The sequence below is a fragment of the Alligator sinensis genome, unplaced genomic scaffold (genome assembly GCF_000455745.1).
Source record: "Alligator sinensis unplaced genomic scaffold, ASM45574v1 scaffold1153_1, whole genome shotgun sequence".
Lineage (NCBI taxonomy): Eukaryota > Metazoa > Chordata > Crocodylia > Alligatoridae > Alligator > Alligator sinensis.
Genome location: NW_005842549.1, coordinates 248899 through 261048, shown reverse-complemented (window position 1 = coordinate 261048; position 12150 = coordinate 248899). Strand labels below are relative to the sequence as shown.

The 12150-nt window shown below is 41.6% G+C and overlaps 1 protein-coding gene across 3 annotated transcripts in view; it reads left to right on the top strand.

Moving 5' to 3' along the window:
- Positions 1 to 12150, top strand: part of PRDM10 (PR/SET domain 10) — a 63662-nt gene that overhangs the window by 29200 nt on the left and 22312 nt on the right. For all 3 annotated transcript variants that reach the window (XM_025213821.1, XM_025213823.1, XM_025213822.1), the window contains 3 exons: positions 390 to 617; positions 9614 to 9961; positions 11997 to 12150. In XM_025213821.1, the coding sequence (XP_025069606.1) occupies positions 390 to 617; positions 9614 to 9961; positions 11997 to 12150 (730 nt within the window). The remainder of the gene's footprint in view (positions 1 to 389; positions 618 to 9613; positions 9962 to 11996) is intronic.

The window sequence follows — 12150 nt, the reverse complement described above, 5'->3', positions numbered from 1 at the left end:
TCTTAGAGTTTCCCGCTGCACCTAATCTGGGTTCATGTCCCTTGATGACAGCATGGGAGGGGTACAAGCATGGGAAGGCCCTTTGTGATTTAACTGCTATACTGTCCTGATCCATGAGGCAACATGGTAGCTAGGATGGGTAGGAGTGTCCACCTGCAGCCCTGTCTACACGAGTGCTACACATGTTGCATACTATCAGTAAAGCTAAACTGGTGTTAGCAACAATGGAAAGTTTTGGAGGAAATATGGCAGTATGGACACAGCCTGCATGTAATGAGTGTGATCATTTAAAATATGCAGGAGTCTGACTACCTGCCAATTGAGTATTATTAGAGCCTCTTTCAGTGGGTGGGGGGAATAATCACTAGCTGTATGATTTGCGATTTCAGGACTTGCTGCATTTTTCCAGCAAGGGGCAGTTTGATGAGGCTGGACAAACCACACTGAATGGGCTGGAACAGCAGGAGCAGACTCCAGTGCCACCAGAGACGCAGTCAGCACTGGATCAACAGCCAGAAGGCCACCCACTGCAGCTCCAGCAACAGCATGATGACAGCGTGGTGCCTACGCAGAGCACCATGACAGCAGATGACATGCGGCGAGCAAAACGTATTAGGGTAAGTGAAGAGGGTGGTGGCTCTTGCCCCCTCCCCCCCTCCTTCCTCTCTGCTTTAGCTTGTGGAAGTCATCATTTGCCAGCTGGTAGCAGCTGGTCTTTTTCCCCCGGTGTAGTGTCTGTATCCAACTCCCAAGCACAGCATCTTATGTCCAGCAAATTCCCTCGTTCTGAAACTAAGATAAACCTCATGCAACGAGTTAGTGTCTCATGAGATGTAGTGAGAATTGGTCATCAGTTGGAGCTGATTCAATTCCAACACAGTAATTCTTTCATAGAAACATGGTCTGTCCAAGCTGGCAAGTGGGAATGCTCCAAACAGCCGTCTGAATCCTGGTGCTGTGGCATGGACTAATGGCCAGTTCAGAGCACCATCTGTGTGTCTCACAAATCTATTTGCTTTAGAATTTGTTGCCAAAGAGGCATCCTCGCCCCAGTTTGTCTCTGTTCATTCAGATGATGCTGATGGTGACTTTCAATGATAACATTCCTTTGTTGGAATCAAAAAATCTCCCCTCTTTGTGATTAAAGCCTGGGCTAAGAACTTTGCATGCCAGGAACAAATGCTTTGAACCTGTGCTTTGTGCTAACTGAGGGAGCTGCTTTTCCACTATGTGTGGGAGGGAAACGATTGAGGCAAATAATCCTCCAAAGCAATAACTGTGTGATGGGTTTATTCTCTTTTTCTTTCCCCTCCATGTGTAAAATTGTGATTATAGAAGGGAACAGCTGCAAACGGGTTGAGACTTCATTTTTAGGAGATGAGAGAGAGGGGATTAAAAAAGAGTCAGTGAGTAATTCTCCTGGAAGACTGCAGCCACATTTTATTCTCAGTTTAAACTAGTGTGTATATGAGACAATCAGTGGTGTTACTCCCAAATTACAGTGACATATCAGAGAGCATAATATAGGTCAGTCATATAAGTATGGACCTGATAAAAGGCCTTGGTGTCCCTGAATGACAAGCTTATACTATCAGTTTAACTCCAAGATGCCAAACAAGGTGGAAGCAATGTTCTGGGAACTGGTCTTTCTGCTGATCTTCCTCTCCATTAACAATATAAGCTTTGAAATGGCGTGCTCACCAGCAACACTAGGAATATGGCTGGTAGGGGCAGATAGAGGGCAAACTATTAGTCAAGAGCCAGTGGCTGAAGTTCTGATAAGAAATAGCACTGGGCCTAATCTCACGCATGTTGAGATTCACTCTTTTACTGCAGTTTTTTTCCTGAAAGCTGCAGCCCTGGGTTTGGGGGAGAGAAATGGTTTCACTTGTTTGCCGTAACTACTAGATTTAAGAAGGCTTGGAAGCCTTGCAAGAGAAGGGTGAGAGATTGCAAGCTGGTTTGTCTCATGCATTAGTCTGTGTTTCCTGGAAATTTGGAAGTGGGTTACAAGGGAGATGAGCAAGGTGCTGGGTTAGTCTTCTGTGATAGGTTTATATCACAGACCTCTTCCCTTTTATCTCATCAGAGTGGCACATTTGACAGCAATTTGTTAGCAAAGTTCTATAATTGCAAAACAAAGTTCTTCAAATCAGGGGCATCTGGCAGAAGTGCATGTGGCATAGTTGCAGTGTCCACCTATCCTCAGACTGTGAGCAGTGCTTCCATTCTCTGATTTACAAGAGGATTTCAGCTAGGGAACTGTCACCAGACATTTTAACCATAAGATCCGACATCAAACTATGGCAATTTGTCAGAACTTACTAATCAAATATGTACACAATTCACTACACCCTTTTATTTCTGTGGGGAGACAAAAGTGTCATAAACCAGCCAAGGGAAGCTGGAGTGCTGGCTTTAAATGTGGAAATGCCCTTTGTTTTCAAAGAACAGGAAAAAAGTTACAGCTACCAGTTGGGCTCTGGATTGAGATAGCTGTATTGTAGCCTGATTACTTAGATCAGATTTTTTTTTTTGCTTAGAAATAATAATGATTTGTATGCTGACCTGACTGGCAAGGAACGGTAAGAGAGTCATGGCCATCATTTTATCTTTGTAAGTCAAGCATTGTGAATTGCTTGTGCCTTTTGGAGCAGCAAATAAAGCACAACATACTGGCAGAATTGCCACATTTTCAGACAAACATTTGCAGTCAGAATTTTAAAAGAAATAATGATAAAGAGGCCTTGTTTGACTTTCAGTCTTTTATTAGGCACAGACCTTATCAGTTTTATTATGTCTTCTTTTCGTGCGCTGTGAAATTAAATGTATATGCAGGTACCCTGGTAGATGACCAATATTAAAAATGAATAAAACTTTTACAAGTGTTGGATCAATTTAATCTTCAATGTGTTAATAGTTGATGGCACCATGCTCAATGGACTGACCTTTGTAATGACACGTGATTCTTTTATAACAGCAAGAAAGGGGAGTAGTGTTCTTTGAATTTAAATAATAAAAAGTGACTAATGCTGAACAGGACACGGGAATAGTAAACTGGTGTTTGAACAGTCAGACTTGTGCCAGGTGGCTTTATATCATTCTGGACAATGCAGCCTCTAGAGGGAGACATAAATGCACACATCTCTGCTTATGGATAAAAGGACATGGGTCCTGATTCAGTGCCCACTAGCCTGTGAAAAGGTTGTCATTTGCTGTAGTGGGTGCCAGATTGGGTCCATTCTAGAAGAGGACAAACAGATTCTCGCTGTTGAAGACCAAACCAAATGTATCATTACTTGGACAGATCTGCCACTCCTCTGCTGGGTTTCTTATTTACAGCTTAGGCATTGATTTCCTTTTGCAGGTCTAGAACCTGAGGCGCACATTGAGAGTAGTGAATGCTACCTTTTCAAATTTGTCCCACAAAATGAATAACTTCCTTGCAACACTTGCTGTTTTACTTACTTCTGTGACATTGCACATTGTGAAAGGTGTCACCATGTAGTGTTACAGTAGCCAAAATAAATGCAGGGCATGGTAGTACCTGTCAAAGTCCAGCACTGTTCTATATATTTTGTGAAGATGGTAGTTTTATCTTTGAAGGAGCTACTGCATAACAGAAAGGGGTAGAACATAATGCATATGCTTTACATGCCAGAGGTGACGGCTTTCTAGTTTGAAACACTGAGACTCTCTGGAACTCCAAGGTCACATCCTGATAGGATCAATTCATTCCTGCAGCCTTTTGAAGAGTTCCTGGAGTTTACCCTTCTGGGGATTTTGAAATCAGAGCTTGAGGTCTTGTCTACTCTCTATCAATATAAAAGATCCCATGTGGCACACTTCGTAAGAATAGTGCATTAGATCATTGTCCGTGCCCAAAATAAATCTTTCTTGCCTACCTTTGTGTGGCCTTCAGTGTGTTCAGTACCCACTGTCTAGTCTCAGGAAGGACTGCATTTCAAAAAGGCCATGCTGACAGAGTTGTTCCATGTGAGTGGACACCTGCGCTCACACAGGGTAACTTGAAGGATAGGGGCACAGATTGTAAACTGGAACTTCAACCAAAATCCCCCTTTACTTCCCAGCAGTCTGACTCTTTGTACCCTTCCTACCTTCCTGCTGTGAACATTTCATTCTCACTGATACTACAGTCTTCACTGCATCACTGTTAAACTCTGTATCTAAGAGACTGTGAAAGGTGAAAAGACACTGGATCTTAAAAGTTCTGTGACTTTCATCTTCATTCTTTAAGTCCCTGTAGACAGCTGTTAACTGAAGGGCAAACCTTAAAGTCCCTACTTAGTTCTTACTGAGACAAAACCCTCACGAGGGCTTCAGATTTTGGCCCTGCCTGATAGACCCGCAGGAGACTGACTACGGCTGCAGTCACATCTTCTGTTTTACAGTCCATTGCATAACATAAATATTTTTCTCTCCCCCAATGCTGCCTGCGCAGTTGGAGCTGCAGGTAGGTTTGTTTGTTTTGCTGTGTCTAACCTAACGGAACGTAACAAAGTTGCCTGCCATGTCATTTTGTGCAACCTCTGCATAATGTCTCTGGCTGGAATCTGCATTGTTGACGGTCCTTTGTTTTCTCTTTTGTATACAGACCATGCACAAAATCGAGTGTTGTCTCAGTAACAAAGTCTTCACATTCTTTTTAGTTCTCTTCCCACTGGTCCACATATTCAGCTGCTTAAAACATATTTAAATGAATCTGAAACTACCTGGGGGGGGGGGTGTTAATTGATAAAATACTGTCCCACTGGTCCTCAGAATCTAGTAGAAGACTTTCTGGTACCTGTGGCAGAGCCATCTTTCTGTTTACACATCATCAATCCTTTGTCTCATCCCAAATTCTCCAGTATCTAAAAGTAGTCCCAAGTTGCTTTAGGTGGCCTTTCTGCATCTACTCGAAAGCTATGATCTTCCAATTGGAAGGGAAACAAAGGTTTTATGCCTTCCATACCTAGAGTCCTTTGGAGGAATGGGAAATTTCTTCTTCTCTGTGTGTTTGACTGTTTGTCTAACCAAGCGACAAACTTTCTCTCAATTCTGGTTCTCCAAGGGCTTCAGCCTGTCATACAAACATTACAGTGCCCTTCTGTGTACCTAATTTTGGTGGTTTATATCAATCCACAGACATCTGAGAAGTCTATCAAAGATCACATCATAAACCTCTCTGACTTCACATAGCAGTATCTACTTAGGAAATACTGAATATGGAGCTACATGCAATTTGGGAGGGTGGGGCCAGGGGAGGGGAACATTCCCAAGTAACTTAGGTGACCAACATTGGACCAAATACGATCAATCTTAAAATCTAACTGGCATGTGGAGAAATGGTCACAGCTAGCCAGCATAAAAGTCATGTTTAAACAAAATATCCTTTAGCCTTGTTCGTAATAACATTTTCTGTTACAGCCATGAGAATTTAAAACATCTAATATACTTCTACCATTTGCATTTTACCTGCTTTGAATGTAAATGAAAATAAATCATTTATTTACATTTGTAAACATGATTATCAAATGTCTTTCAACACATTTAGAAAAATAACTTAAATAACAAAGAAACAGTTACGGCAAATAACTGGACAGGCCACTCAGCATTGAAACTGGTCTGGTCAGTTTCACTCCTAATTTCTAGTAATTTTCAATTTCTAATTTCTTTTGTACTGACACATTAATGTAGTACTGGTTTACATCCCAGTGTAAAGGAAATGTTTAAATGCAAAAGTAAATGGGAAAAGTCAGAAGAACATTTGTACTGATAGGTTTTGTAAGGCCAGTATTTTTTTTCAAAAGCTAAATGATAATCCTGAAACTAGTTGACAGGATCTTTTAAATGAACAGCGTCTCCAAGGCAGTTCTGACAGTCATGATGTTGACATATAGTACAGTACGTATAAACATAGGAAAGGCCACAATTGTTCAGCTATACTATACCAGAAACATGAGGAAGGTATAAAAACTCCTCCAGAGATGAGGAATTAATGGCTGAGAAAAGGAACCTTTCTTACTTTTGGATCCTCTCTTCAAATCCATGCGACTGTAGAAGAGGCTGAAGAAGGGACTTCTTGCTGTCATACAGCAACTTAAGTGTTAACACTTCATCCATTGCCCACTGAACAGGTGTTTATGTCATAGTTAATCCAAACTGATTGTCTCAACAGAGACATTCATGCATGTGGGCTAAGCATAATATTTGAATCAGGATCCATTATGATGCTCTGAGAATAGAATTTTGCTCTAAGATGAGCCTGACAGCTTTTGTAACACGCTATTCATTTTGGTTATCAATAATCATATCTTATATATACTATACCAGTAAAGAAGAGCCTGACTGGCAGTCTGGAGAGTGCAGCTATCTATGATTTTCTGTAAGGATGTGTTGTTTGATCTTTTATAATCTCTCTGATATAGAAAGATGCCAGGTGTCATCATTGTTTCAGATTCCGAAATTCAGTACTGTTAGTGCTGAGAAAGGAAACAGACAAAAATGGTGGGAAAAGGTGTGTTATTGTCAAGGGTCTCTGTAGTAGACAGGAGGATTTATAAGCCTTAAAGGGCCAATGTCTGTAGTCCAGATTGTTTTCTGGTGTCAACTGGAAATCCCCTGTGAGATCACAGGGGTGGTGGTAGAGCAGTAAAACATCTTGCTGTGACTCTTGAGCGATGATTCTCAATCTTTTTAGTCACAGCACCTCTCCACCACTCCTTTGAATGTGGCAGATCCCTGGGTGAGAATCTCTGTTGGTGCTACTTCAGCTTATGTCAGTGATTCGCAAATGGGTGCTGCTGCCTGCAGGTAAAACTGCCCTGTATGCTTGTTGTGACACCAGACTGAGAAGGGTTGCGGCACATGCGCATGCTCCTCCTGTATAGTGTCTCGTGGAAACAGAGGTGTATGGGGCAGGTGGACCTGCCCATGTGTGTTTGTTTCTGAGAGGAGTGTGGGTGGGAACCGGACCAGGAAGGACTGCAGCATGACTTAGCTCTCCTGCCTGCTTTAGGGTTGTCAGAGAATCCTAATGCAGCAAGAGAGCGCACACACTTGCTACAGCCCTGCATGTGGGCCAGTTGTATCTGCTGCCACAGTAGTAGCATCACCTGCTTTGTGGTATACTTGAGGTGGTATTGTGCACCCTGGATAAGAACTGCTGCTTTAGAGGCTGTGAGTTTAGGCTCTCCTCAGTCAACCCAGCAGTAAGTACAATACATCATTAGTCCTGGGGAATCAAAGGCAACCAGATGTGACCACAGAAACGCATATACCTTGACCATGCTGGGTCCTAGGCTCAGGACACCTTTGGCCTGGGACATCAATGCTGTTATGTTGATTGTTAAGAATTGGTACTGGAGGGAAATTTGCATTGCAGTTTTTTAAAGTATTTGTTTTCCTAATAAATGCCTGAAGTTAAAGGAGAATTACATATTTTGTATTTAAAAATACATTGTTATATACACAACATAAAAACGCAAGCATGAGATTCTGTTGCTCTGTAAATGTGTGGAGGGATTTGGATCTGATGACTCCAGGATGAAATTTGGGCTGGCGGTTTTTAAGAGGGCTGACTTCTAGATGTAAGAGCTGGAAATTGAGAGTCAGTGTATTTGGGGTCTGTCTGGCTTTACCATTGGCTCTCGATGTGTGACTTTGAGGAAACCATTGCACCACTCCTTGCCTCAGTGCTCCCATCTGTAAAGCAGAGATGGTGATACCTGCCAGGGGTCCTGCGAGCCATGAAATGTCTTCAGGGCTGAAAAATGTCTGTAGTCGTGTACTTGATTTTATGTATTCTCTCTACTGGAATGAAAGGGTGAATTGCTCTTTTGGAGTTAAGACTTCAGGGAGGGCTATTCAGATTTTCTTCGTGTATCCATAACCCAGTACTCCAAAGTAACTCCCAAGGTGCCTTCTAATTCCAACAGAGCAGCTTCTTATGTTACTTTGTCAGCATCTGCTGTTTGACAAACACTAAGGACAGCAGTGTATGCCAGCCAAGAAGCTCCCATAGGAAAAGAGAGTAGAAACTGCTCTGCCAGAGAATTCTGGTGTCTAAGGCCCTGTCTTCACTACATGGGGAAGTCTGCTAATAACAAACATCTTTAAACAGCGATGCCAGCAGTATTCTAGTGCTGTTTCTCCAACCAGCATGATTATGTTTTTAATGGCTGAGAAGCTAGGTAGAAAGGGACATCAGTAAATAATGGAGGGGAAATCCTGCCTTGATGGGGTAAAAAAAAAGCTTTGATCTCAGTAGCACCAAGAGAGAAACTGCAGAATCACTGTGCCATTTCAACTTCCTGCTGCAGTGTAATATGGGCTTTCACATACAAAAGCAAACAGTATGCTCCCATATTTACCACTAGGCAGCATAAAAAGCCCTCATCCACTACTGAAATGCAGGCCTTGCAGGCAAATGGCTATTTCTACAGGCTGCAGGTCTGGCTGTGACTGCTCCTTTAACAGCCACACAGGTATCATGAGTTGGAAAGCTCCTCCAGATTTATCTAGTCTAGAAGTTGAGAGAAGGAAAGAAATACCAGTTATGAAATGTTAAAGAAAAAGTAGCTTGAAGGAAAACAAATACCAGTTATGAAATGTTAAAGAAAAAGGAGCTTGAAGAAAACCAGCCACTGAAAAAGGAGAAAGGGTGAGAAGAAAGGATATGCAGGAGAAAGAAAGAAAGAAAAAGTGGATTGAAGGAAATGGAAAGGAGAAGGAAGAGCAAAAGCAGGAGAGACATAGTAAGTTAATTTTTAAAATGCATTTTGAATAGATTTTAATGAGAAAATGTTATAAAAAATCTTCTTTGAGTGAACCACATAATTCTGCCCTTTAGCTCTCTCAAACTGTGTGTACACTTGTTGTTTTTTCTCTCTCTCCTTCAGCCTCAGATACACATACATGGTGTACATTCAGTGGTAGAATTTTGTAGTTCACTCATAAGATATAACCCATTGTATTTGAGGCTTTTCATCTGCCTCTTCTGCAATGTTTTTACAGTTCTTCTATTCAGTAATAAAGAGATGGCTTGGGTTGTCATGAGGTCCATACAAACATCTACCACCAGGAGAAGCATTATGTTGTAGCTGCAGATATCTCATGTTCCCTGATGCAGAAACCAACAGTCTGAAATGATACAGAATTTCACAGGACCATAGACAGGCAATGTGTGTGAGGACATGGCCATGTGTCAGGGTTCCTGAATGTGTTGGATAATCTTTGAAAATAAAAACAGAGAAAGTGGGAACTGCCAATACCTGGCACCTCTTGGGTGCAGCCCTATAGCTAACAGGGAACATTTAGTTTACACTACAGAAAAATCTGCCAAATACAGTTAGAGAAGGGGAGATGAAGTTGGGATTTGTGAGTTCTGTTCCTGACTCTTTTGTTAATTCCAAGTAACTATAGGTGTGTCCCCTAATCTCTTTGTCTGTTCCCCCATCTCTTTGAGGGTGATAATAGGCACTTACCTCAGAGGGCTCTTTTGAGATTTAACTCGTCACTGTCTTGGGTTACTTGAAACTGGACAACTTATGTACATAAAATATGTCCAGAATGATTAACGCTGACATGCTTTATTGGGTTTCTTTTTCAGAATGCAGCTCTTCAGCACCTGTTCATCCGAAAGTCCTTCCGTCCTTTTAAGTGTCTGCAGTGTGGGAAGGCCTTCCGGGAAAAGGACAAGTTGGATCAGCACCTGCGGTTCCATGGGCGGGAAGGAAATTGCCCTCTGACCTGTGACATCTGTAACAAGGGCTTCATCAACAGTGGGGCCCTGGAGAGTCATATGAAGTTCCACTTGGACCAGAAAACCTACTCCTGCATTTTCTGTCCAGAATCTTTTGACCGCTTGGATTTGCTCAAAGATCATGTGGCCATCCACATCAATGATGGCTATTTCACCTGCCCTACTTGTAAAAAGCGCTTTCCAGATTTTATCCAGGTGAGTGCCATGCTGATCACCCACACTGGCTTCCAGGCCTTTGGCCTGCATTATGATTCCCACCGTCTTGGTACAGCTTCCATTCTGCCTTAGAGCAGCTTATGCTGCAAGTCACAACACACTCTCAAATTAAGCGGGATCTGCCTGGGTCAGCACTTGAATGGAAAACTGAGAGTATTTTGTAGATGGCTTTCCACTGAGTCAGTAATCACCAACGCCTCATCATGATACTAGTGTATATTGTCCTATGGTTGGAGATGGAGTCTCTTGGACATGAAGCAGAGGTCCTAACTATTTACTGGCAGTTAAGACCCTGGTATAAAAGTGTTTGTTTTTTTGCTGGAGAGAGTAGATCTCAGAATGGACACTTGTCTCTACTTGGTAAATCTGTATATCATACAAAATGTATTACATATGTATATACACATGCATAGATTTATATACATTTATTTTAATATCCATTAGCCTTCATTGCAAAAGTAGTACTGTTGAAAACTGTGCAGTAAATCAGAGCAGTTTAGTACGTTCTGTTTCCCAGAATTTCTCCTGTAGTTTCAGCGGGGGACTTTATTATTCTTCATTTCCACATTCTGTGGTAGAAATGGCTGCATTGGAGCAGTGAGTAATATAACTGTTTTGTGCAGTTTGCAGCGTTGTTCAAGATGAACTACACTATTAGAAAATACTATTTTCTTGTTCAGTAAGAAAAATATAAACGTACCTTGAAGATGCTCATTACATTTAATAGGAATAAAGAAGACGATAGATATCTTATTAAGCTGCCTGGACCTAAATCTAAATCAGGAAATCCATTTTTAAGTAAAGTGATAAATTCAGGAACTGAGAAGCATTATTTAGAAGGCCAATGAACAAAAGATACAGGAGGGGAATTATTAAAATGAACCCTTGTCCTAAAGTAATTCCAGCTTCTGTTAATCTGGAAAAGACAGAAAATGATAATAAGGCAGTTACACTGTGCAATGAGCTGCACCCCCATAAATTTTCTTTTGAAACTGATCAAGAAAGTGAAAGGAGCCCAAATTCTTTCTAGTTTTCAGCTCTACTTTGGAATTTAAAGATAAATTTTTCATATGTTGCTGTATGAATAATTCAATCTAGTCATTCTGTGAATCATTGTCTGCTTCCTGAGCCCTTTATGTTGAACAGATATAGATACCAAACGGCTCCATGCGTGATCAGAGCAAGAAGAAAATAAAAAATTCAGCAAAAATCTAGTTCTCCAGCATTTCTGGGATTGGCAATGTTAAACCTCACCAGCTTTTTCCTCACTTGCTCTTTTATTAAAAAACATGTTGCACGCCTGATGAGGCAAAGAAATTCCCAAAATATGCAAAGGAAATTGCCAGGCAAGAAAATGTTCAAGACGAATTGCTGCTTAATTCCCATGTATTCTGTAACTGCATCTGATTCTTTCTGATTAAAAGGGATCAGTCCCTGTTCTCAAATTCCTTGCAAATAAAGTTCAGGGAACAAGCATCAGCTGAATATGGTAACTTGAAGATGGTGATCTAGTAAGACCCTTGCCACTTTGTCAGGGATCTTTCTGTTGTCCTTAAGTTACCCAGCCATGCAATAGCAGGTGCCTTCAAGAAATTATTCCTGAAGAAATCAAATTGCCTATGATAATCTGGAACAAAGATAGGAAGCTTCATTCTTTCTGCTGTTATCATCTGTTAAGTTGTTATCAGCACCCTAAATATTCTGGTAAACTGCTGCTTTTGCACTACAGCAAACTAGAAAACTTGTACAAACTCTTTTGGCCCATCTCCAAATCTCCCAGATGTAAGAAGAATAGGATTCTGAAGCACCACTAGGAAATTGTTTTGTCTAATCCCGTTTTCTTGGAAACTGTTATTCAAGGCTGTACAGTATCTCATGCTGATGGACTCTGTCCAAAGGAAAGAGCTTCAGTAGTAACCTAGTCTCCCCCTACCGTTGCTAAGAGCTCCTGAGACCATTCCCCAAGCTGTTCTCTCCATGTCTGAGTGCACTTTTTTGTGCTCTGCACTGCCAGGTGAAGAAACATGTGCGCAGTTTCCATTCGGAAAAGATTTACCAGTGTACAGAATGCGACAAGGCTTTCTGTCGTCCCGACAAGCTGCGGCTCCACATGCTGCGACACTCAGACCGCAAGGACTTCCTGTGTTCCACCTGTGGCAAGCAGTTCA